At 55.8% G+C, this 23,030-nt stretch overlaps 11 protein-coding genes across 11 annotated transcripts; 6 read left to right on the plus strand and 5 right to left on the minus strand.

Moving 5' to 3' along the window:
• The first annotated feature begins 34 nt into the window (after nucleotides 1-34).
• On the plus strand, nucleotides 35-2,876 carry BKA78DRAFT_315359 (Sec1 family superfamily). Its single transcript, XM_066888535.1, has 7 exons — nucleotides 35-295; nucleotides 349-386; nucleotides 444-531; nucleotides 584-730; nucleotides 781-983; nucleotides 1,032-1,664; nucleotides 1,712-2,876. The coding sequence occupies exons 1-7, from the start codon at nucleotides 262-264 to the stop codon at nucleotides 2,684-2,686; spliced, it is 2,118 nt and encodes a 705-aa protein (XP_066744778.1). The 5' UTR covers nucleotides 35-261; the 3' UTR covers nucleotides 2,687-2,876.
• Nucleotides 2,877-3,260: 384 nt separating this feature from the next.
• On the plus strand, nucleotides 3,261-4,521 carry BKA78DRAFT_315362 (uncharacterized protein). The gene is made up of 2 exons (XM_066888536.1): nucleotides 3,261-3,590; nucleotides 3,757-4,521. The coding sequence occupies exons 1-2, from the start codon at nucleotides 3,353-3,355 to the stop codon at nucleotides 4,020-4,022; spliced, it is 504 nt and encodes a 167-aa protein (XP_066744779.1). The 5' UTR covers nucleotides 3,261-3,352; the 3' UTR covers nucleotides 4,023-4,521.
• Nucleotides 4,522-6,579: 2,058 nt separating this feature from the next.
• On the plus strand, nucleotides 6,580-10,079 carry BKA78DRAFT_380082 (fungal-specific transcription factor domain-containing protein). Its single transcript, XM_066892960.1, has 4 exons — nucleotides 6,580-6,948; nucleotides 7,004-8,043; nucleotides 8,127-8,495; nucleotides 8,541-10,079. The coding sequence occupies exons 1-4, from the start codon at nucleotides 6,739-6,741 to the stop codon at nucleotides 9,721-9,723; spliced, it is 2,802 nt and encodes a 933-aa protein (XP_066744780.1). The 5' UTR covers nucleotides 6,580-6,738; the 3' UTR covers nucleotides 9,724-10,079.
• Nucleotides 10,080-10,750: 671 nt separating this feature from the next.
• On the minus strand, nucleotides 10,751-12,757 carry BKA78DRAFT_315367 (Metallo-dependent phosphatase-like protein). The gene is made up of 4 exons (XM_066888537.1): nucleotides 12,370-12,757; nucleotides 12,191-12,314; nucleotides 12,043-12,133; nucleotides 10,751-11,995 (listed from the first exon to the last, which is right to left on the minus strand). Exons 1-4 carry the CDS (start codon nucleotides 12,384-12,386, stop codon nucleotides 10,920-10,922), a joined length of 1,308 nt encoding a protein of 435 aa, XP_066744781.1. The 5' UTR covers nucleotides 12,387-12,757; the 3' UTR covers nucleotides 10,751-10,919.
• A 118-nt stretch (nucleotides 12,758-12,875) lies between these two features.
• Nucleotides 12,876-13,783, plus strand: BKA78DRAFT_142128 (uncharacterized protein). Its single transcript, XM_066882788.1, has 2 exons — nucleotides 12,876-12,958; nucleotides 13,010-13,783. Exon 2 carries the CDS (start codon nucleotides 13,184-13,186, stop codon nucleotides 13,613-13,615), a length of 432 nt encoding a protein of 143 aa, XP_066744782.1. The 5' UTR covers nucleotides 12,876-12,958; nucleotides 13,010-13,183; the 3' UTR covers nucleotides 13,616-13,783.
• Nucleotides 13,784-13,917: 134 nt separating this feature from the next.
• BKA78DRAFT_142121 (uncharacterized protein) lies at nucleotides 13,918-17,214 on the minus strand. Its single transcript, XM_066882787.1, has 2 exons — nucleotides 16,312-17,214; nucleotides 13,918-16,262 (listed from the first exon to the last, which is right to left on the minus strand). The coding sequence occupies exons 1-2, from the start codon at nucleotides 16,936-16,938 to the stop codon at nucleotides 14,004-14,006; spliced, it is 2,886 nt and encodes a 961-aa protein (XP_066744783.1). The 5' UTR covers nucleotides 16,939-17,214; the 3' UTR covers nucleotides 13,918-14,003.
• On the minus strand, nucleotides 17,159-18,462 carry BKA78DRAFT_315373 (uncharacterized protein). The gene has a single exon (XM_066888538.1). It carries the CDS (start codon nucleotides 18,094-18,096, stop codon nucleotides 17,491-17,493), a length of 606 nt encoding a protein of 201 aa, XP_066744784.1. The 5' UTR covers nucleotides 18,097-18,462; the 3' UTR covers nucleotides 17,159-17,490.
• A 165-nt stretch (nucleotides 18,463-18,627) lies between these two features.
• BKA78DRAFT_251544 (NUDIX hydrolase domain-like protein) lies at nucleotides 18,628-19,830 on the plus strand (the record flags this gene model as incomplete). Its single annotated transcript, XM_066884663.1, has 2 exons — nucleotides 18,628-18,686; nucleotides 18,903-19,830. The coding sequence occupies 2 exons, from the start codon at nucleotides 18,628-18,630 to the stop codon at nucleotides 19,828-19,830; spliced, it is 987 nt and encodes a 328-aa protein (XP_066744785.1).
• A 322-nt stretch (nucleotides 19,831-20,152) lies between these two features.
• On the minus strand, nucleotides 20,153-20,644 carry BKA78DRAFT_251289 (DNA-directed RNA polymerase-like proteines i; the record flags this gene model as incomplete). Its single annotated transcript, XM_066884640.1, has 2 exons — nucleotides 20,153-20,258; nucleotides 20,322-20,644. The coding sequence occupies 2 exons, from the start codon at nucleotides 20,642-20,644 to the stop codon at nucleotides 20,153-20,155; spliced, it is 429 nt and encodes a 142-aa protein (XP_066744786.1).
• Nucleotides 20,645-20,964: 320 nt separating this feature from the next.
• On the plus strand, nucleotides 20,965-22,762 carry BKA78DRAFT_267724 (PAXNEB protein superfamily). The gene is made up of 2 exons (XM_066885486.1): nucleotides 20,965-21,455; nucleotides 21,570-22,762. Exons 1-2 carry the CDS (start codon nucleotides 20,990-20,992, stop codon nucleotides 22,301-22,303), a joined length of 1,200 nt encoding a protein of 399 aa, XP_066744787.1. The 5' UTR covers nucleotides 20,965-20,989; the 3' UTR covers nucleotides 22,304-22,762.
• Nucleotides 22,349-22,762, minus strand: BKA78DRAFT_142187 (uncharacterized protein). Its single transcript, XM_066882789.1, has 2 exons — nucleotides 22,652-22,762; nucleotides 22,349-22,594 (listed from the first exon to the last, which is right to left on the minus strand). The coding sequence occupies exons 1-2, from the start codon at nucleotides 22,707-22,709 to the stop codon at nucleotides 22,395-22,397; spliced, it is 258 nt and encodes an 85-aa protein (XP_066744788.1). The 5' UTR covers nucleotides 22,710-22,762; the 3' UTR covers nucleotides 22,349-22,394.
• Nucleotides 22,763-23,030: the final 268 nt, after the last annotated feature.

A 23,030-nucleotide genomic window follows, 5' to 3' on the forward strand; every position in this document is an offset into this window, starting at 1 on the left:
GTTGCAGCGCCCGGTGCCTGAGCATCCGCATCAACTCCACACCCGTACCCCCGACCAGAGCTCCCTGAACGCGCCTCTCACCTTTCTGCTTGCTCTTCCTGCTCGCAAACTTTCTTGTCCAACTGCTGGCACTTTTACCTCTGCACCGTTTGCACACCGACGTCTACCAGCTCTAGTACTTCGCTTTGAGATAGTGCGCCGCGCCCCGCCATCTCAGTCGCATCTGACCCGCTACACGGCTGCCTCGCGCCCTCGTTCAACATGGGGTCCTCCATGATTGATATACAGCGCGACCGTGAGCTTCATACCCACATGACTACTCTCGCATCAGGCTGACACTGCTTTCAGTCATTCTCGACACCATTCGCAACACAGCACGCCGAGAGGTGCGTCTTTGACCCGTCGAATTCGACCCACGCCCGTCTAACGCATAACCAATCCAGTGGAAAGTCTTGGTCGTCGATGAGGCCAGTCGCAAGCTCATTGACAATGTAGTCAACGAAGATGACATCTTGAACGAGAACATTACGAGTACGCGCTCTGCTAGTGTCGACGCTTCCTTCTATACCTGACTTACCACCAGACATCGAGCAGATCATGGACCGCAGGCCCATGAATCAAGATATGGACGTCATATACATTCTGTCTCCACAACCACACATTGTAGACTGTCTCATGGCAGACTTTGAGCGCCGGCGTTACAGAAAGACCTATCTAATCTGGACATCGCGTATGCAATCCCTCTCGCCGGAGGTTCCAAAACGCGCTAATGCGCCGCAGTACTTCCAGGACCTTTGCGAGAAAGAATAGACAAATCCGCAAACGCAAGAGAACAAATCGTTCTGTTCAAAATACTCAGCGCCGAGTACTTCCCACGAGAGTCGCACCTGATTACGTTCCGAGACCCGTGGAGTTTCCCGGTTCTCTACCATCCAGCATGCAACAACTTGGTTCGGCGGCACATGGAGGAATTGGCTCAGAAGGTGTGGACAGAATGTGCAGGACCAAAGGACAATGCTGACCTTGTCCAGATTGTATCCATATGCGTTTCGCTCGGAGAATATCCCACAATTCGTTACTACAAGCCGAGGAACCCGCTTCATGAAGCCAGCGTCCTCTGCGGACATCTGGCCAGATTTGTCCAGGATGAAATCGACAAGTACGCAAAGTACCACCAGAATTTCCCGCCGCCCTCGAACCGACCTACTGGGATCCTGTACATTGTCGATAGATCCATGGACTTGTGCGCACCTCTGATCCACGAGTTTTCGTATCAGGCCATGGTTCACGACCTACTTCCTGTCAAAGATGGCGACAAGGTCACGTACAAAACGGTCCTCAACGAAGGTCAGGCCGACGAAGAAGAAAAGGAAATGGAGATAGGAGAGAAGGACAAGATTTGGGTCGAAAACCGCCACCGACACATGAAGGATACGATTGAAAAGCTCATGAGCGACTTCCAAAAGTTCATTGACGAGAATCCTCACTTCACCAAAACGGACAGCAGCAACGCCAACAACCTAAATGCAATCAAGGACATGCTTGCTGGTCTACCTCAGTTTCAAGAGATGAAGGGAGCATACTCTTTGCATCTGAGCATGGCGCAAGAGTGTATGAACCTGTTCCAGAGGAACAAGTTGCCTGATGTATCATCGGTCGAGCAGGCAAGTGAATCGCACACCAATCAAGTGTCGAAGCTAACCCGATGCAGTCTTTGGCGACCGGTCTGGATGAAGATTTCAAGAAGCCCAAGAACTTGGCCGACCAATTGGTGCGCCTTCTTGATGAGGAGAGCATCAAACACTCTGATCGGCTCCGGCTGATAGCTCTCTACTTACTTTACAAAAATGGCCTGCTGCCTTCAGATCTTCAAATGCTACTCGCGCACGCGCAACTACCGCCACAGGATACCGCTGTCCTTCAGAACCTCGGACTGCTTGGAGCTCGCGTAGCGAAACCATTGAAAGACAAAGAACCGCCACCTGCGTCCCTCTTCCCGCCGAAGCAGCGAAACGGTGCCGTCGATGACGAGTATGCGCTTTCCCGGTTTGAGACGAATCTCAAACGTATGCTCGAAGACCACATTCGTGGCACACTTGACGAGAATGTTTTCCCCTTTACCAAACCCCAAACAGGTGCAGCAGCAGATTTCGCCGCGTCACAAGAAAGCATGGCTGCCTCTTCTTTGCGTTCTGCAAAACCCACTTGGGCCAAATCTCGACTCAACAACGTTGAACCACGTCAGCGCGTCATTGTTTTCATGGCAGGCGGCGCGACGTACTCGGAGTCGCGTGCATGTTATGAAATCAGCCAGGCTACTTCCCGCGAGGTTTTCCTGGCGACGTCGCATATGCTCTCCCCTGGCCTCTTTATGCGTCAAGCCAGCGACCTCGGTATGGATCGGCGACGCCTGGGAATCCCGGCAGATTTGCCGAAGCCACAGGCTCCAGATCACTTGTTCGAGAAGGAGCCTTCACCACCTCCACCGGCTCCTCCAGCCCACAAGAAGTTGGGCGAACTTCAGGCCATGGCACCACTCCCTCCGACGCCCCCGGCGGCTCAGATGCAGAACATGAACCTCAATGGCAGAGCGCCAAGTCCTGCTGCAAGTCAAACACCGAGCGGCAAGCCGGAGAAGGAGAAGAAAAAGCATCACTTCTTTTCCTCGAAGAAGTACAAGTCGTAAGCGCATGGCCTTTGGAATCTTGGGCAACAGGCGGCTCTGCATAGCGGGAGAAATAGCAACGGCGTTCCGGGACGGCACTGAATCACCTTGACGGTAGACAAAGCCATGTTGAGCTATTCTTGTGGAAAGACTGTCTGCCTCTTAGCATTGAGATAGTATTAAAAGGCGTGACAAATACGCTACCACCATGCGCGCAAGTCCTATGTGAGTTCCTGAACATATGCTCAAGCTCTCCCTCAGCTGTCCAACTTCTTGATTTTGGTTCCGGTGCCCCCTGCTTACCCGCCGTCGTTTTGCATCTGGCGTCAGCGGGAGGTAGCTGCAGTCCCAGCACACCTCCTTCTATTGGCCGCCGCAGCTTGTGGTCTATAAGGCGAACAGCCCCCGCCAGCACCTAATCCTTGTCGACCCTGGCGAGGAACGACGTCACAGTGTGCCACTCTCTTCCATCCCACCGCACCATCCCTCCAGGTAGCTCGCAGCTCCAGAATATGACGCTGACAAGGCCAGCCGGACGCCATCGCGCTGCATGTAGCTAAATAACCCTAGCTGTCCGGCTCCTGTCACTGCTGTGCTGTGCCACTTATTCTCGTGTCTGCCTCTGTACTACCACTTTGCGCCTCTAGTCCTACCAATACAGCATCATCCTCTTCCCGAATCTTCGCCATGAACACCAACAAAACAAAAGCTCCGACCAATGGTAGACCACCTATCGCCAACGGAGATCATCACCTTGCCAATGGCGCTTTTAGACCGGCGACCAATGGCTACACGCCCAAATATATTCCGCCCCCGGAACCTGCTGCGCCCGTGTCACTGCCTGCCCCAAAGGTTGACAATAAAATCAACTTGCCCAAGTACCTCGAGGTCACCACGATGACGGACTTGGTCGAGAGGATCCAAGGTGAGCTGAGCTGAACTGCGTTGAGCTTTTGCGCTTTGCGCAACCAATCTTGCACCACCACCGCTGCCGCCGCGCAGTGTCCGCGCGAATACAACCACCCCCTTCTCCAACTGCCGCAGCTTTTCTCCTTCCTCGCCAACCTCGCAGCACTAACTCTCTCCCACAGAATCCGCCTCCATCGTGTTCCCCTCGACGCCGCGCTTGCGCATCTCGACCGCGCTCGCGCCGACCGGTCTCTGCCACGCCCTCGTCGCGGCGCCCAAGAACGAAGAGTCCAAAACCAGCCGCTACAAGCTCGTGCTCAAGGGGCCGGGCGTCCCTGCTGCGGCCGGGCCCAAGGACAAAGATGCGGATCCGGCGAGGGCGAGGAGGGAGGCGCTGCTGGCGCTGTTGGAAGAGGTCGAGAGGAGGGTGGGGAAGGAGTTGTTTTGAGGTGTGAGAGATGTCGGGTGGGTCCTTGAGTAGGGGAGCGTGTTGGAAGCTGGATTCGATTGGATTGTGTGTCATGACTTACGATGGCATGTCGGTTCGATGGTGTAGGGTTATGCTGCTATGAATTCTATTTTCTTTCCATTTGCTAGATCTACGCTCACTTGCGTTGGGAGTTCAATTCGAGTGAGGTAAAGCGAATCCAATTGAGGTTAATCTGCATGCGTGACCCAATTTCCCATTTCGTAGTAGGAATTCCATCATCCTCGAGAGGTGGTTGAAAACTTTGGTTGCCCACATCAAGGTACCTGCCTAAGTGAAGATACTATGACGTCACTGGCAAGCTGCTCTAGCCTCGCAGCCTAAGGCAGTAGTCAGGGACCCTGACCATCCATGTCTCCGCTGCTGCCCTGGGCTGCCAAACCAACAAACCTGCTCCCAGGCACTTGGTGAAACAGACCGCCTCACGCTCCGCTCTCGACCGGGCAATCACAGCTTCTTGTCATCCCCCAGCTTTGCGCGTCATGTGTCTTGGAATTTATCGTCCATCTTTGACTCATCGGAAAGAGCTTTGGAAAGGCTGCCTGAACTGCAAGAGCATGGACAAAATAGCACACCCATTGTGCGAAAATTGCAAGAGCAATGCGTATCTCCTATCCCATTCGAGACGCAGCATTCTGACGCCGGCCAAGGAAGCGTCTCTTCTCAAACGGCCGGCTCTACTGATCTATCCAACTATACCTGCCATCATGACCGGTGATGGAATTCGTTGTCACTGCCACCGGTCACGATCGACCTGCGATCTACTGGGCCTTTGCGTCTACAGCCTCCCCGCCAGCAAGCCAGCAAGAGCATCGGATCAGCAGAAAGTCGTCCACCTTTCCTCCTCTTTACAGCAGACGGGTCTCAGAAAACAAGGAAATCAAGTATGGAAAGCAAGGAAAGTACCAAGCTCTTCTTCTCCGCCTGACCGCCAGACGCTGGAAGGAATCGGAGGCAGTGCCTTTCCCGTACGTAAAGTAATTCAGTAACCAAGATCCAAACTTTGGCTGCTGGAGTGACGACGCTAGCGCTGCCATGAAGCAGCCGTGATGCATGTTGGACGCCATATGTGTGTCAGTTCGGAAGCGGCAACTAGTGACTGACCTGCGGAGTAGAAACGGCATGGCGGTACGCGCTTGTAGAAAACTCCCCGATCGGAACGGGAGGACACAAGCCTGCCATATATTTCTTAGAACGCCTGTACCGCAGTATAAGAAATTACCTGCAGCGTGAGATGTCAACCTTTGTTTTTTTAATAGAGCCAAGGCGGAAGAGGAAGCTCAGTTTGCTTTGCCTCTTTACGATTTCCATATCTCCTCCTGGTTTGGAAGCGAGTAGGAAGCGCGGAATCTCGAATGGGCAAAGGAAGCTGGTAGTTCAAACGGGAAATCATGTTGTAGGAGAAGTAGGAAACGATTTTTGAATGCTGGCAAAGGGACCTTGCGAATACTTTCGCGCGTGAGAGGCAAGCTCCGAGGCGTATAAAATACTGAAAAGGGGATCCCGAGCTTCAACGGTCAAACCCCAAACTACCCAGAGCAAGACTTCGAAGCAGTCTGGTTTTCTGGGATTAGCATAAACTGTCCGAGACTCCTCGGGTTATGTCATTACCAAGGCAGCGGGCCCTTCCTTCTTGGATAGACATGCTGGGATGATGGTCCCAAATCTCAGCCACTTGCTTCATACTTGCATCCATTGGACTCAAGTTTTGGTGTTTTTTGCTAAACAGCTTCCCGCGTGGATTTTGACTGTTCCATGCTCTTGACATATTGGAATTTGCAACGATGTTGGTCATAACCACCCAATGTCAACCGAACGATTAACAAGGACGGGATCTTGCGTTCACAGCAGTCGACCATACAAAGGCAATGGTTGATTGGAGGTTTCTTGGAATTGGCGTAGAACGTGCACAGCCCAATGGCATGCTTGCTTTTGTCAGCCTATCATCGAGTCTGGATAAGCCCTGCCAGAACAAGACCTGTCCTATAGGCCGAACGCCTGGTCGATCTGGATTGCGCATGAGGGGTCAAGAGGCATGCCAAACCCACGGCACTGGGCTGATAGGCCTCGTATGTCTAGCATGCTGTCCCGTCCTGCGCTTGCGGGCCGTCCAACAGGCTTGATAGATAGGACGGCCGAGAGGGGTCTCAAAAAAGACGCATCTTGAGCTGAAGAGTGCGAGGGACATGCAGATAGAAGAGGGACGTGGTGTTGAGGCCAGAGACGTGACGTGTGAGGGCCAGATGTGTCGCAGATGGCGCACGATGCAGACAGTGATCTTCCGGATCAACAGAATTAAGGTACGGGTAGGCGCCTGCCAAACCAGGCTGCCGAAGCGGCCGCTACGGCTGTGGAGGAGCAGGGAAAAGCAATCTGGGGTTGTGGTGTTTGCTGATAAGGCGTGGAGGAGCGAATGACTGCACGCGGCCGCAATGCCCATGTCCAGTAGTATCGACTAGGGACGCTGCTGACAAAATTCCCATCTCTCATCCTTCAATGCTCCTCCGCCATGCGCGACCAACTACTACCACCACCCTCGACGCATGAGCGAGTAGCAAGTCTATCTGCCACTTTTGAACCCCACCCCCGCCCTCCGCGCCCGCATTCCGCAGTCCTGTCTTGCTGGTACTACCCACATAACTCCGCGGACGTGTGAAGAGATCCGCAATGCGAACCAATGGACTTGGACGCGGACTCGAGGATGCTCTCTCGCGACATTGCAACCCAGGCGCGCAATCCCACGACCGATGAATCCCAAGATGCTGCCGCCGCCGCAAAAGCCGCAAAGGTACGGCCCAGGAACAAGCGCAAAGATGGCATGGACGACCAGGCCAAGCGCCGCTGCGTGAGCACCGCCTGCATAGCCTGCCGGCGCCGCAAATCAAAGGCAAGAAATTACCTCCATACTTCGACAGCATGGCCGCTGACTCTGGCGCTTGCAGTGCGATGGAAACACCCCCGCCTGCGCCGCTTGCGCATCCGTATACAACACCGAGTGCATATATGACCCGGGATCCGACCATCGCCGCAAGGGCGTGTACAAGAAGGACATTGACCAGCTGCGCACCAAAAACTCGACTTTGGAGACCCTGATCCAGGCCATCCTAAACTACCCCGAAGATGAAGTGCCTGGCTTGGTACGGCAGATACGGACGTGCGAGAGTTTGGACGTGATTGCGGAACAAATCCTCTTGAAAGAGCAAGGCTTGCCCGATGTGGAAGAGGAAATATCGCCGTCGAGCGACTCGACGCCTGCGATGCAGCCGACGTTTGAAACGCAATTGTCTGGGAAAATGGGCCACTTGAGGCTAGAAGACGGTTCGCAGAGGTATATTGGTGGCACGTCGAATTTGATATACCTGAACCAAGGTGCCGATGAAAGCGACGACAACGAGTTGTCTACTTCAATGTCAGAGTATCAACAACAACAAGAGGATCCCATTGCCTCTTGGACGACCGTCACCAAGGACTCGGAACTCATCATGCACCTCATCAACATGTACTTTGTGTGGCACTACGCCTTCTTCACGACTCTACCAAAGAACCTCTTTTACCGGGACTTTTTGATGGGCAATCCGCCAGGAGAAGATGGGCGCAAGTACTGCACTCCGTTGCTCGTCAATGCAATGCTAGCCCTAGGATGTCATTTCACGGCGCTACCAGCTGCCCGCGCAAATCGAGACGACTCAACCACTGCAGGAGATCACTTCTTCAAGGAAGCCAAACGCATTATCATGGAAAACGACTTGCACGAAAAGCCGAGGATGACCACGGTTCAAGCGCTAGCTCTCATGTCGGTCCGCGAGGCTGGCTGTGGGAGAGAGGCCAAGGGATGGGTTTACAGCGGCATGAGCTTCCGGATGGCTTGTGACCTTGGCCTGAATCTAGATTCAGGAGGACTCTCATCAGGTCAGCGCTCGTTGGATGACGATGAAGAAGATGCGCGCCGAGTCACTTTCTGGGGCTGCTTCCTCTTTGACAAGTGAGTCTTTCCAATCGGACGCGCTTCCGCTTGATTCCGACCATTCCGGTATATGTCTGTTTTTGAAGCTGACTAGCGCACAGGTGTTGGTCCAATTACTTGGGACGTTTACCTCAGCTGCCAACCAGTCTGATTACAGTTCCCAAATTCGAAGTTTTTCCAAACGAAGATTCCGAGATCTGGTGTGCATACACCGACTCCGGATTCAGCCAAGCGAATGCTCAACCTGCTCGTACAAGAGCAGTCGCGCGGCAGATTTCTGCCCTCTGCGAAATCAGTAACGATTTAATGAATGCCTTTTACAACCCTAGTGACATGGACAAGCAAAAGGGCAAGCAAGTAGAGCTCAAAAAATTGAGCGAACTCCACCAAAGGCTCGAGGCCTGGCGTCGGGACTTGCCAAAAGAACTCGAGCCCAAAGAAGGCGGGCTGCCGTCGATGCTTGTCATGCAGTAAGTGACCTGCTACATGTGAGGACCTCCGCTGACCTATGACAGCATGTTTTTCCAGCTTCTGTACATACACCTTTTCCGTCCGTTCCTCAAATACAACCAGCACAGCTCACCTCTACCACCTAATGTCTCACCCCGCAAACTTTGCACGCAAGCGGCTCAATCGGTCTCAAAGCTTTTGAGGCTTTACAAACGCTCCCACGGATTACGTCAGATTTGCAACATCGCAGTCTACATTGCCCACTCGGCATGTACCATTCACCTACTCAACCTACCCGACAAGAATGCTCGAAGAGACATCATCCACGGTCTCAAACATCTTGAAGAAATCGCCGAAGGCTGGCTTTGCGCTCGCCGCACTCTCAGCATCCTCTCAGTCCTCATCCGCAAATGGAACGTCGAGCTCCCCGAAGAAGCTGCCGCCGTCCTCGCCCGCACCGACGCCAAATTTGGGTCATACTCGGAAAACATTCCGAGAAAAAGTCTCAGCCCGCCAGCTCAACCAATCCAACCCAAACCCGTGGTTGCGCCCAAGAATCTGGCGACCTACGGCTACGTGGATGCCTCTGGTTTTCCTTCGACAAGCTCCAACGGCGCGTTTGGCGGCTCCACAATCACCGCTGCCTTTGGAGCGCTTGCCCAAGATGGCACGGATCGCAGCCATACAGGTCCGCCCCAAACAGCAGCCGACATGCAGTACCCACGCGCTGCCGGCGTCCAACAACACTCGCACATACACACGCCGCAGCAGAATCCGGCGACGCCGGCATCAACGGCCACGAATGCCTCACAACCCCCACAGCACCAGCAACAGCAAGCCCAACAGGCAGGCGGCTCGCCGTGCGATCTTTTCGGCGGCGTCGACGCCCTGCTGCGCGAGAGCCAGGACAACTGGTGGTTCCGAGACCAAAGCGCGCTGGCCCTCGGCTTCGACAACTGGGGCGTGGGCCGCGCCGGCGGTGCTGCCGACGACGCTGCATTCCTCGCAGGGTCCAGCAGCGGCGGTGCTGCTGCTAATGCGACGACGAGCCCCATTGCGTCGGCTGCGCCGTTTGGGCCTGCCAGTGGCTTGAATGGCTTGTCTGCCGGCGCCAGAGCAGCTACCGGAGGGCCTGTTGATGGTGGAGGCGTTGCCGCGGCGGGTTCGTCGGGAGCGGCGGATGGCTTTGGCGGGCTGCGATTTGGCTCGTTGACGAATCTGTACAATGAGGAGGAGTGGTATCAGTGAGAGACGGCTTGGCTGGTCCGTCGACGGGGGGAGAGCGGGCGTTGGGCTTGGTTGCGGTCTCGACATCTGCTTCAGTTGCAATGCCAATTCGCGTCTATCGAGAATAGATGGTTCGCAGGCGCCTCGTTGGTTTTTTGGCGTCTGCTGGTCCCGCCTTCTCGCTTTACTCCTCCTCCTCCTACCTGCCCGCCCCCCTCCTTCTTGATCTTTGATTCCACACCTGTCATACCTACGTATGGGAGTATGCAACGAACAGGCAGACGGCGTCCTACTGTGACGTATTGGGCATTCATCTAGGTAGTCGACGCAAAGCACGTCTACTCAAAAAGGGAAGGGGCGGACTCAGACTGGGTGGGTGGGTGGGTGGTACTGGGCGTTGGTTGGGTCCCCCTTTATTTCTCGTCTTTGTTGATGTTTGTATATACCAAATACCCCCTGAAAAAGAATAAAGAGAGAGAGAGGGCGAGACGATGCGTTGTCATTCGTCAATTTTTCAATTTGATTTTTTTATAATTTTGATTCTCCCCCTTTGGTGATAAAATCAAATGCCACCGTCTCGATTAATTCTCCATGTGTGTACATGTATATGTGTGTGCCAAAAGGAATTGAGCAAAGAGACCTGCGGTGGCACACGTTTGTGTGTACAAGAGAGGAAGTAGCATGTCAGCTTCTCACGGTTCCTTCCACATGTAGCCGGCTAGGTATTCCACTCGTAGGGCGAGAAATAAGCCCCTGCCCCTGCCCAATGCCGCGAATCCGAATCTGAATCTCGCGTGTCCACGAATTTGCAGATTTGACACACAAGTTTTGGGGCGTGTGTACTGTCATTGATTTTTTCCCTCCAGACCAAAGAGAGGGCGAAAAAATTTCCAAGGCGGGGGAGGGGGGGGGGGGGGGGGGGGGCGGGGCAGTTGGATGGTGAGTCAGGCAGTAGCAGCGGGAGCATATGGATGTTTTGTGACAGCTGTGACCCTGACAAGGCTGGTGGCCGTCAGCTTAACACTAACATGCATTGGCCTTTCTCTGCCGGCAGCCCAAAACCCCAACATTCACATTTAAAAGGATAGTGCCGCACTGCGCACAGAAAAGGAAGCAAGCGGAAGAAGAAAGAGGGGTATCCTATTGTCTACATAGACATCTGCCCTACCTAGTCCAGTCCATCATCACGCATGCACTTTATCCACATCATTCACACCTTACAAAAAGTAATCCGCGACAGGTTTCTTCGCCGGCATGCCGCGCGAATCCTGCGGTGCCGCCTCAAACACGCGATAGCGCCTGCCGGGCCCATCGCGGGGCGGTCGATCGGGGAAGCCATTGGTGTTGCCGTTGTTGCCATTCGCACCGGCCATGCCACCAACACCGGCACTGCGGCCGGCGTCGCCGTTTGAGCGGCTGACGAAGCCGCCGTTGGAGCCGTCCTCGCCGAGCTCGAGGATGGCGGCGACGTTGCCGCAGCGGTAGCAGTAGTTGGGGGCGCTCCAGACGGTGACGATGCTGTTGTCGAACATCTCCTTGAAGCCCTCCATGACGAGCTGGTGGGCGCGCGCGATGAGCGACAGGTCGTTCTTGTGGTTGAAGCACTTGACAATGTCGGCGCCGAACAGGAAGCCCGCCCCGCGCGGTGACAGGCCCCAGCCGTCGATTTCGTCCGGGTCGGACCATAGGAGGTCGCACATGGCGCCTTCGTGCGGCACTTCTTGCTTGCGGTCCAGGAGGCGGATCTTGTCGATTGTGTCGATGAGCGGCGAGAGTCCGCCGTGCACGCAGAGTACTGCACCGCCCGGGTTGCCGGTGGAGCCTGAGCTGGATCCTGAAGCGCCTGTTCCCGCGGGCCCTGTTTTGGTGGGCGTGCCGCGCAGAGGCGAGCTCGACGTGTCGGCGGCGTTTGATCCAGGGGAAGACGCGCGCAGGTTGCGCGGGTACCGGTTAATAACCTCATTGTTGGAGTTTAGAATCTCTATTTCAATCTCCTGGTCCTCTGTCTGCTGCGTGCTTGCGTCGTCCGGACTCGGCGTGGGGACCAGATTCGAGGCGGCGCCCGAGACGAGGGCGCCCAGGGCCAGGTAGTCGAAGACTTCGCAGCAGTACCGCCATACGTTGGCGCTGCCGTATTTGCGCAGGCATTCGTCGTAGAAGCCGTAGACGGTCGTGATTTGCCGCGACTCGTGGTTGCCGCGGATCAGCGTGATGCGGTCGGGGTACCGCACCTTGAGGCAGAGTAAGAGTAGAAAGGATTCTAATGAATAGAAGCCGCGGTCGACGAAGTCGCCTGGAAAAGTCAGTCCTGTTTCCTCCGCAACTGAGGGTTACACATGCCCATGAACAGGTAGTTGGTGTCGGGGACGTCGCCCCCAACGCGGAAGAGCTCCATCAAATCGTGGAACTGGCCATGTATATCGCCGCATATCTTGAGCCATTGGATTAGCCTCCCAGCAAGACGAACCTAGGGTCGCGTCCTACTCACCGTCACCGGCGCGTCCACGCCCACGACATTGCCCTCCTCTATCAGCAGCTCACGCGCCTTGTAGCACAGCTCGCGCACCTGCGCTTCGGGTATCGGTCGACATGCGCGCAGCTGCTCTATCGCCCTGGCCAATCTGTTAGCATTGCCAGATCCGGGAGAGCGGTGGAGGAGCGGCGCACTGGTCTAGGTCGCTCATGATGAACGGTGTGCGCACGCGGCCGCGATGGCCTGCGGCACGGTATTGTGCGTGGTCGTAAGGTTGCGAGGCGAGCGCGCGAGACAGGTAGCGGAGACAAAGTAGCTTGTGGAATCAGGAGGTCGCGAAAGAGAATTTGGGGTGGCGGTCAGAGGAGGCGAAGAGTTGCGGCGTTGGATGCGGAGGGTCGCGAGGTGTGCAAGGTGTGCGAGGTGTAGGCGGCGAGAGAAGACGTAGTGGTGTGGGTCGACTGCAAACGCTTCTGCCGGATGGTGCAAACGAAGAGGGTGCTCTGATGCAAGAGAAGATGATGCGTTAAGCTTAATGTTGGAAAGACGCCGGCGATGGTTGTCCACTCTAACAACTGGTGGTCGTCACTCTAGTCGATGTAGCTCGCAGAGCCGCCACTGTCAAAAACCAATCAGATTGCGCGGGATCATCCGCTCCTCCGCCAAAGCTTCGAAGTTCGACATCACGGTGCCTTTCGACTCCACCTCCACCACGGACGTCTCTCCTTTACGCCCATCCATTGCTGCTTTGAATCAAGACTTCGCGTCTCGACGCTTCCACTCGTGAGCCTCAATGCTCTCCACTGCAGTCTATCAACTAACTCTCGTCCCCAGTCTCTTCATGCGCGATCTGCGGTAGAAAAAAAGAACACGCCCACCCCACAAACGCCAACTCCCGTCCTCGACCGACGAACCCAGCGCCAATTCAATCAGCTCCCCCGACTGCAACAAACGGGAACATAAACGACGACGAGGCACCCCGCCAGCGCACGCACCGCCCTACCAACCATGGCGCCAGCGCTGCACCCGCGCTCGCGCCAAACCGTCTCGCTCTTCACGGGCACGCTGCTCGTCTCCTTCTTCGTCGTCGGGCTGCCGCACCTGCTGCCCTGCCCCGTGCCCTCGCGCGCCTACGCCGACGCGCCCGCGTCCGCCGACCCCAACAACCCACAGCAGCAGCGACGCCGCCGCAGGAGGAGCAGCGCCCCGCCCACCGCCGTCGACGACGAGACGGCCTCGGCCGCCAGCGTCGTGGGCGCCGCCATGGAGGACGGCCGCCGAGCGCGCGAGTGCCCCGTCCCCAAGCCGGGAGGACTGGTCGGCAAGGTGCTGGGGTTTGAGACGGAGGGCGGCGCGCGGCCGAGGCCGACTGAGGTCGTGGTTGAGAGCATAAGGGCGAGGAGGGATAGGGGCAAGGGTGGCGATCAAGACGGGAGCTAATGATGTGGAATGATGGAGTGGCGGCGAGTATGGGATTGAGAAATAATGTACAGGGAGTTTTATGGGAATAGACGGGGTGGCTTTTTGACTGGGATAGACATGGGCATGGCGACTCGCATCTCCGACAGCCGTACGGATGGCATGGAATATTTGAGTGGGAAGGTGGCATTCTGGACAATGGACATTGAAAGAGGAGGCGAGCTTGTGCGCTGCACATGTGTACTATACTTGTACATGAGGTGAAGTAAATTCAACTCCCATCATCTTCCATTTCTTACTTCCCTTTCCTAGACTTCAGCCATATTTTTCCAGCAAATATACCTCGCAAATCGTCAGACAGATCCGAGCAAAACCAACCTCACAGGAGCCCCTTTTACGTCTGCAACCTCTATCCCGCAGAGACCCACCCCTGATCCAGCACCTGTCCCATTCGATCCAGCACACGACGTCCTCCCATTGCTCCTCCAAACCGCTTCACGCGCTCCTCGTGGTCCATTAGCAGAAACGCCGCCAATCCAGCATTCTTCGGCCCTTGCGATTTTTTCTCGCCACTGTCCGAACTTGTTGGGTCCTCCTCATCCTTCTGCTTCTTGAGCGCGTCGAGCACGACCTGCGCGGCAAACGCGTCCATGCCCGCACGCCGCAGCAGTTGCTCCCATAGCGTCTCATCCTGCAGCAATTGCAACCCTGCGGCGCTCGCGGCATCGTTTCGTCTGCCCTCGCGCTCCTGTCCCGTCGGCTGCTCTCCAAACCGTGCCATGAGTCTCACGATCCACCGCGCCAGAGCCTCCTCCCCATCTCCACTTCCTCCCGGCACGAACGCGACCTCGACATCGCTGTCTAGCTGTGTAGCGCGGCCGCTGAGCTCGGCCAGTGCCAGCGCCTCCCCTTCGCTGAGCGACGCTGTCGCGTCCGCTCCGTTGCTGGATGGGGAATGGGAGCCCCGCCACACGCCGACAAAGACGCGCTCGCAGCGCTGCGCCACACGGGCGAGCTGCAGCGGGAAGAAGTTGTTCGGCGTCGGCTTGCTGCCTGGCAGCGGGCGCTGTGCGAGAGCTGTGAAGGTTGGTAGAAGCAGTGCGGTGCTGGGTGCTAGCAGCATGGCGGGCAACGGCTCGGGATGCTTGGTCTGCATTGGCGGTTGGTCGGGAAATAGTGGTGGAAGAGGTGGCAGTGGTGAGCGTTCGATGAGCGTAGCCTTGGGATAGAGGGATTGGATCTTGGTGACCAGGGAGCGTTGGTGCGTGGAGAGATGCGTAGAGAGAATGAAAGAGGCGGGATTCAAAATCTCTGGCAGCGAAATAAGAGGCTCCTGCTTGGATTCCGCTGTTGGAAACGATTGTCTGAAGGGCTCCTGCTGTGGTGGAGCTGGCTCAGCCAGTCTCGACTTGTGTTGTGCGGGGGGTGGGACGACGATGCCGCTGTGGACCTTCATGAACGCCGACAAAGATGTGGAGGCTGAGAAGATGCTTCCGAACATGGAGCCGAACGCTGTTTGCGCTGGAGCTGGCGTTGGAGCTGGAGCTCCAGCTTTTTTAACGAGCTCTTTGATGTCGGCTTCCAGCGCTTTTGGTCTGCTCTGTGGCTGAGAAGGTAGATGCTGCTTTGTCAAGGGCTCGCCCATAGGAGGTGGGCCTGACTCCAGCATCTCAATCTTTCTCTTCCGCACTATTGACTCGATGTCATCGCCAGGTTCGACAGAGATTGGCTGCAGGTCTTCTTCCTCCTCGTAGAGATTGTCCAGAATACGCAAACCATCTGGCTTCCAGGCCAAGTCTTCGGGCTGGACAACTTTTCCTAGCGTCATGTCACGCATGAACGCTGATAACTCCTTGTCGTAGCGAAGTTCCTCGTTCACTACGGTCCTTGCTCTTTCGGAGACAAATGGATTCCACTTCAACTTGGCGTCGAGGCTGGTTATCTGGTCCCTTGACACGAGGTTCAGCTTCTCTCTTGCACACTCCTTTAGCAGCTGCCTCTGTGCATCCAGGTTTGTTCCCCCATACATCTCCCAAGGGGGGCCAGGAAGCGAAAAGTTCATCAGCGGTACTTCAACCCGACGCAAAGTGTCGACCTCAGAAAGCTGCTCCTGTTCGGTGCGCAACGCCACTCTGTCTGCTATTGGTGCAACTTCATCGCGGAAGAAGGCATCGTAGTCCTGATCGTCTTCCATCTTGTCATCAGGATGCAGAAAATCAGAGGGCAGATCTTCATCCTTCTCGCTTTGGCGTGTCGGAGTGACTGAGATGTACTGGGTAAGATCTTCGGCAAACGCCACCGTCTTCTGATTCTTCTCGGTGGATGATGGGTGCGACGAAAGCGGGGTCAGGGGGACTTCGACTTTCAGGTCTTCAGCCCTGCGCTTCTTCCTGGGGGCTTCGTCCGTCAAAGTTGAAAAGATGTCAAGGAGTTCGGGGTCTGGCTCGTCGTAAAGCACTGGATCAAATTGCGCACCCTCGGGAGGGATAAGGGTATCTTGTTCCATGAGCTGGTCCTCTAGTGCCTGGGCCTCGGCGGCCGCTGAATTGGAATCAGATGAGGGATATTCGAGTTGATTCGTCGGAGAGGAAGAGCGCGGATCAGGGAACGGATTGAGTGGGGGATCCATGGGCAAGATCGGTGGAGTGACTGGCTCTGCGAAGGGGATCTGAGGAGCTGTCAGCTATATCCGGCAAAGGACTTGGGAGAAATCCAACCCTGATTATTTTGTCCTCGGCTTCCTTCAACACCTGGTTCACCATGAGGTCCTGGTCCGCGTCGGTAAACTCATCTTTGAGGCAGGACTGGAAGTAGAGGAAGTCGGTTCGCGTCATTTGAAGCTTCTCAGACTCCAGCTGTTTGTGGATCTGTTCCAGCCGCTCCCAGCACTTCTTGGGCCACGTCAATCCCTCATCTTCTTCGTCATTGAGCTCTTCCAACGGGAACTTGAACTTCGAAAGTGCCTTCTCCTTCCGCCTCATGAATTTGACCATATCGAGCTCATTGTCAGAACGCAGAACTGGGAGCTCAACTTTGATGTTGCGAACGCGGTGGAGACCAACTTCGACCGAGGGCTCAGTGACTGCGGGCAGCGGTGGTGCACGGCAAGCAAAGGCCAGCGCTTTCGCTCCCAACATGTCGAGCTCGAGGCGTTCATTGAGCTGAAACTCTTCGGGCCATTCGATTTTTGCCGCATTAGGCGGGTCGGCCAATTCTTGGTTCAGGAAAGGCGGTGCCCGTGGAAGACTGTCTGGCTCCAAAGGGCCGTCGGCTAGGTAGTTGCTGGCGAGGCCATGAAAACGTGCATAGTCGACAACGGATGGCGCTTGATTGTGCCGAGCCATGAGGTGGCTGGGTTTTCTTGTCTATCGAATTATTGCGAAAAGATACGAGGTTCGTCAGCGGTAGCAATGAGAAATGAATGAGTTGGTTTAGATGGGAGGATGAATGAAAGACGCGAGAGAAAGTAGCGAACACAATTTCAGGGTCCAGAAATTCAGGGTCCAACGTCTCGCTGCTGCCTATGCAGGTGAACACTCCCTAATTCATGACCTTTTTTTTTTTTTTTTTCTTTCCACAGGTACAGTCGAGGTGAGATTCTTCTTTCTCTTTTTACCAGTGGTCTTTCTCTTTCCCCCTGAAAACAAGCAAATAGGGAACAAATGAAGTTTTCCACATTTTTGATTCTACTCGGCCTTTGACCACCATGTCGAGTGTCAACAGGGGAACGCGTCCCGGGTATCGATTTTGAGTAAATGGCATGCTCGCATGCAGGCCAGGCAAACTCTTGCAACACGCTCTAAGATCCTCCGCTCCATCAATTTCACCCCATCGTCAATGAAAGCTTCCTCCTTGAGACCTTGCGCCAACCCAAAACGCCAGAAACGATGCACACCTCAAGCCTGATCCCCCCTCTCCAAAAAGCCCGGATCCATTTCAATCTTCTTTTCAAACTTGGCCCACCAATCCTGGAAGCTCTTTAGCGGCACCACCTCTTGACCACCAGGACCAACGTTCCCCGCAAAGCTGGCCAGGAAGTTGAACGCATTCGCAATGATGCGCTGGGCCAGCACCTTGGTCGAGACGGGGTTGGCAGCAATGGCGCCAGCCCTGACGAGCTCCAAGCCCGACGAGGTTTGCTGCTGCTTTGCATTCATGAGCTCGGCGATTCTGGCAACGGGCTCGACGCTGACACCCAGCGTAACGGGGGCGACTTGGCCAGTTGCCGGATCGACCATGGCGGCGGGGTCCACGCCGTCGACCTTGAAGATGGCGCTTTGCTTCTCGTTGGCGATGGCGCCGAGGAAGCGGAATTCGGTCGAGGGCGGGATTTGCACGTAGACGCCGGCGGCCGTGTCGGGTGGTAGCTGCGTCCCCGGAAGAAGGAATACGACAATGTGGGAGAAGGATGGCGCGGCCGGGAGCGGAAAGGCGTATTGTGTTGGTGAGAGGACTTGGGGTTCGGTCAGGACCGGACGACCTGATATTATGACGCCGAACATGTTGATTTTGGTCTGATCAAGTGCCCGTCAAAGATGGTTGGTGCCGGATGCAGGATGTTGCTTGGAGGACAACGAGCACTATGCGACTTGTGACGTCGAGGGCTTGATATTCGAGTGGTGTTGTTGCTCAACACCAACAGACGCGAGACGAGACAACAAGTGAGTGAGACTGGTGATGAACGTTTAGTGAGGTATCGAGGTGAGGTCAGCAGAGGAGATGTTTAATATTTTCCTGATTGAGCGAAGGTGCTGCTGCGTTCGAGAATTTTCGGGGCTATGACGTCCCGAGATCTTATCTTATCGACGACAGCGGCCGTTTTGTTTGGCGGGTGTTGGACGTTGGTTTGACAATTGACAGGCCTCCAATCCATGCTCGGGGTCCAGGTGCAATCCATGTTCACAAGTGCTTCGCTTCCTTGCCTCAGCTCTCGTCTTGACAGCTAGCTCCACCATCTTCGACGCCAGAGAGCCACCCAACTCGCTGCAGCTTTGCTTTCTTTTCCTGCCGCCTTCTCCGATCTGCTGCACATCATGGCCTCGACCGAAAAGTCCAACAAGTCGTACCTGGATTTGGTCAACGAGTGTGACAAGTAAGTGGCTGCTGCTCTCGTGCGCTGCAGACCCCTCTCCACACTCCACACCACCTGGGCTGAGCACCGCGAGAGCACCCATTCCTTTGCACGTGCGAGCGCACATTCGAGCAAGCTTCGAAGCCGCGGGTCCACAATCGATTAGATCGAATCTCGCCGCCGGCGCCACGCCAGCAGCAAGCACTACTTGAGCTAACGAGCTTGCCCCACCAACAGCTTCCCTTACCCACAAACCGCCCCGGGCCTCTACGATGCCACGCTCGACGGCCTGTACACGCTGCTCGTCGCCGAGGAAGAGTCGATCTTGGGCTTCGTACTGCCGCGCGTCGCCGAGGTCCTTCGCGGCCTGCCCTCGTGGACGCTCAACGATGAAGACCGCACCCTGACGCTCAGCGCCGGCCCCACCGAGGAGGAGCGCAGCGCCATCGTCGCCGCGACCACCATGGCCATGCGCCAGACCGGCCACTTCCAGGTCCTCAGCGGCTGGCGGGACGAGCTGTACCCTGTCTACGGCCGCGATGGCAGGTGCCTGTTCAAGATTGAGCGCTCCGCCAGCCCGCTCTTTGGCGTCGTCAGCTACGGCGTGCACATGATTTGCTACAAAAAGGATGCCACCACGGGCGAGTACAGCTTTTGGACCCCCAAGCGTGCCATGACGAAGCAAACGTATCCGGGCATGCTGGACAATACGGTTGCCGGCGGGCTGGCAGCCGGCGAGAAGCCGTTGGAGGCTGTGGTGCGCGAGGGCGAGGAGGAGGCTAGCCTGCCGGCCGAATTGGTCAGAGAAACGGCAAAGGTCGTGGGCAACGTCAGCTACTTTTTGGTCAGGGACGAAAAGGCAGGAGGCGAGACGGGCTTGATGCAGCCCGAGAGCCAGTACGTCTACGACATGGAGCTGCCGGACGACGTTGTGCCCAAGCCAAACGACTCCGAGGTCGAGTCATTTGCGCTGCTATCGACAGAGGAAGTCAAGGTCTCGTTGAGGCGGGGCGAGTTCAAGCCAAACTGCGGGTTGGTCATGCTGGATTTCTTCATCAGGCACGGTATCCTCACGCCAGAGAATGAGCCGGACTATGTGGAGATCATCGCGAGGCTGCATCGCAAGTTCGAGTTTCCCACTGTCAAATGCCCAGGCTCGCAATAGACGGCGTAAAAGACAATTAAAAGAGTACAGGAAGTCACTACTTTTCCGGAGCAAGGCGCCTGATATTATCCTCCTCGTCAGATTCATGGCTTTTTTCTTTTTCCGCAGCATATTCCGGAAATATCTAGGCTCGCCCTTTTGATGTCTCGTACGCCTGCGCTTCAGTGACGAAAAGGTAGAGCGCTGAACCGTCTCATAACGCCAAAAATGCAAATGTCCCTCCGCGCCTCGCTGCGTCAAGTTTACGCTGCCGAGATCCTTGGAGTAAGTCGTGGGGGTTGATCCAAATACCAAACGCTTGATTCTGAGGATGCCGTCCCATTTATTTCTTGAGCAAAAGGTAGACGTAGTCGATGCGCAGCGGCGTAAGCTTCTTGTAGGGGCCATCAATGAAGAGGAGCAGTCCACCAAAGGAAATATAGACCTTGCTGTGCGTCGAACAATGTCAGAAAACCGCCAGTCGAATTCTCCCGCAGCGCTCTCAAACTCACATATGATCGCCGTCGCCCTCCTCGAAGCGGTACACCTTGCCATGCATGACGTAGTCGTACATATCGGCGAGGGTGGTCTCGGTGGACGAGTCGAGCTCGCGCCAGCCCTTCTCCTCCTTTGTGCCGTCGAGGTTGAGGGTGCTCGCCAGCAGCATCTGCAGCGACTCGCCCGACTCGACCGGGAACAGCTCGTGGTTGATGTCGAGCGTCATGGTCGTCTGGTTGTCCGTCGACGACCCCGTCAGCCGCGTCACCCGGTCGTACTTGGCATTGTCCAGTCCCGTGATGTGGAAGTTGTCTTCGTAGAGCTGCGAGTCCGTCATGGTGTGCGTGTGGTGCGTGGGTTGGTGGTGGTGGGGAGGTTGTGAAAATACGCGCGCGGCGGAGGATGGAGGCGCGTTTGCGGAGTTGGTTGGCGAGGGATTCGGTTTGCGGAGATTCAGTCGCTGGGACTTATTGAAAAGCTGCTGCTCTTATCGTCGAAATGTTGTGGTGGGTAACTTGGAGGTGGACAGGAAATTGTTCGCGATGGATGCCCGCGCGTGAAAGTCCGGAGGCGGTCCGAGCTCGAAGGCGGTGACCCAAGTGGCAGAACATCTTTCGAAGCGGCGGCTTTTCCGCTGCGCCAAGTCGTTCCGTTCCGCCATCAACACTCTCCGGCACCCATAATGGCCTTTCGCAAGCGCAACGTCGGCATTGGCCGAACCCCGGCTGGAAACGAGTCGCCAGCATCAGCAGCGAATGTCCCACCTGCGATAATTCCTGGAGTACGCCCGTCGCCAGTTGATGGCCGGCCCACGACTTCGACTGGAACGCCATCGCTAGATGGGATTTTGGCTGGCCATGCGGGTCTCGCGATGGGTTCCTCCCTCCTCGTGGAAGAGACAGGCACAACGGACTTTGCGGGAGCTCTACTCAGATACTATGCGGCAGAGGGAGTGGTGCAAGGGCACAAGCTTCACGTCGTAGGCTTTGGGGAGCCTTGGGGAAGACAGCTGCCCGGGCTCGTGGGCGTGGCTGACGGCGAAGAGGAGAGCACGGGCGGATCCAAGACCAAGGAGAAGATGAAGATAGCGTGGAGATACGAGAGGCTTGGGGAGTTTGAGGCGGAGAAGAGAATTGGCGGCGCTCGAGGTGTGTGGGACCTGTTTTTGCACCGCTCTGTATATATTCCAATACGGACATTTGCTACATTCAAATCGACATCCGAATCGTGAGTGCTGACGGTGAGTGGCTTCGTAGGACCAGTCGACAGGAATACTGCTGGCAAACCGAATGCTTCGCCAGATGATGCCGCACCGCTGCCTTTCTGCCACAAGTTTGACCTAGCCAAGCGCCTCGAGTTTCCCCCGGGAACTTCTATCAACTACATTCCTATGCCGCCGCCACACCAACAAACTTCGCCGTTCCTGCCGGTCCTTCTAAACATCTCAAAAAGCATTGCTTCGACACCGCCAACAACGGTCCACAGAGTCGTCGTTCCCAGTCTACTCTCTCCAGCGCTGTACCCACCTCACGCCAGCCAACCCTCGTTCCTCCTTCAATTCTTCCACGGCCTTCGAGCTCTTCTTCGCAAATACCCAACCCGCCTTACAGCCATCCTCTCCCTCCCGCTCGAGCTCTACCCGCGCCATTCCGGTTTGGTCCGTTGGTGCGAGCTGCTCTCAGACGGGGTGCTCGAGCTCCAACCGTTCCCTCACTTGATGGATTCCTACGGCGACCTCGCAGCATCCGGAGCCGCAACGGCAAACGAAGAGAAGCCCCAGGGCATGTTGCGGGTGCACCGGCTGCCAGTTTTCCACGAGAGAGGTGGCGGCGGAGGCGGAGTTGCCAGTGTTGGCGATGACTTGGCGTTCACCATGAGCAGGAGGAGATTCATGATTAAGCCTTTTAGTCTGCCGCCGGTGGAGGGAGACACCGAAGCTCAAGGAGCGCTGGGTGCTGAAGGAGGAAAGCAGACCAAGGTTGACATTGAGTTTTGATCGGGACATCTGAGGAATTTCCGAGGATCTCAAAGTCGCATTACAGATCCGGCATGACCGACAAGATACTCTTCGAACCAAGATAAGCGCTTCAGAGGTCCGACTCTTCAGACTCCATGCCGGCCTCAAACATGGCTTCCATCTCGATTTGCTCCCAGCCCGCGTGACCGGCTCCGGAGCTGAGGCCTCGAGTGTAGATGCGGCCAAAAGATGGATTGCGGGGGTTTATAGATATTCCAGCAAAACTGGCTCTGGCACTTTCTCCACGTAGAGAGGAAAATACTAGCCATGCTGTGAATTGAAGTTAGTGAGACCCGGACAGGTTACCAGGAGGAGAATTGGCCGTACCAAAAAGAGCGAGCAATGGGAAGAATAGAACCAAAGCAAGAATTATCAAGGCGCCCATGATTTAATATGTATTCTTCTCAGAACCCTCAATTGTGTTGATGAAGGTATGTTATTTGGTTACGGACACTCAGCAGCTTGATCCGGACGCCAGTTGGCCCGTTCGCTCGGGTCCTGCCGAATTTTGCCCGCCCGCTCACTTTTTTCTCAACGACGTCTGACTCTTTCCCTCACCACTCGCACCATGTAGCAAACACAACATCGCCTCGACGAGGCACCACACAGGTACGTACGCTTTTACACTTCTCCTTACACCTCCTTACATGATTAATGCAACTTTATCAATCAATCTGTCAATCCCCTGAGCTTCAGAGCAAGACTC

The sequence above is a fragment of the Phyllosticta capitalensis genome, assembly GCF_038381095.1.
Source record: "Phyllosticta capitalensis strain CBS 128856 chromosome Unknown BKA78scaffold_5, whole genome shotgun sequence".
NCBI classification, from domain to species: Eukaryota; Fungi; Ascomycota; class Dothideomycetes; order Botryosphaeriales; family Phyllostictaceae; genus Phyllosticta; species Phyllosticta capitalensis.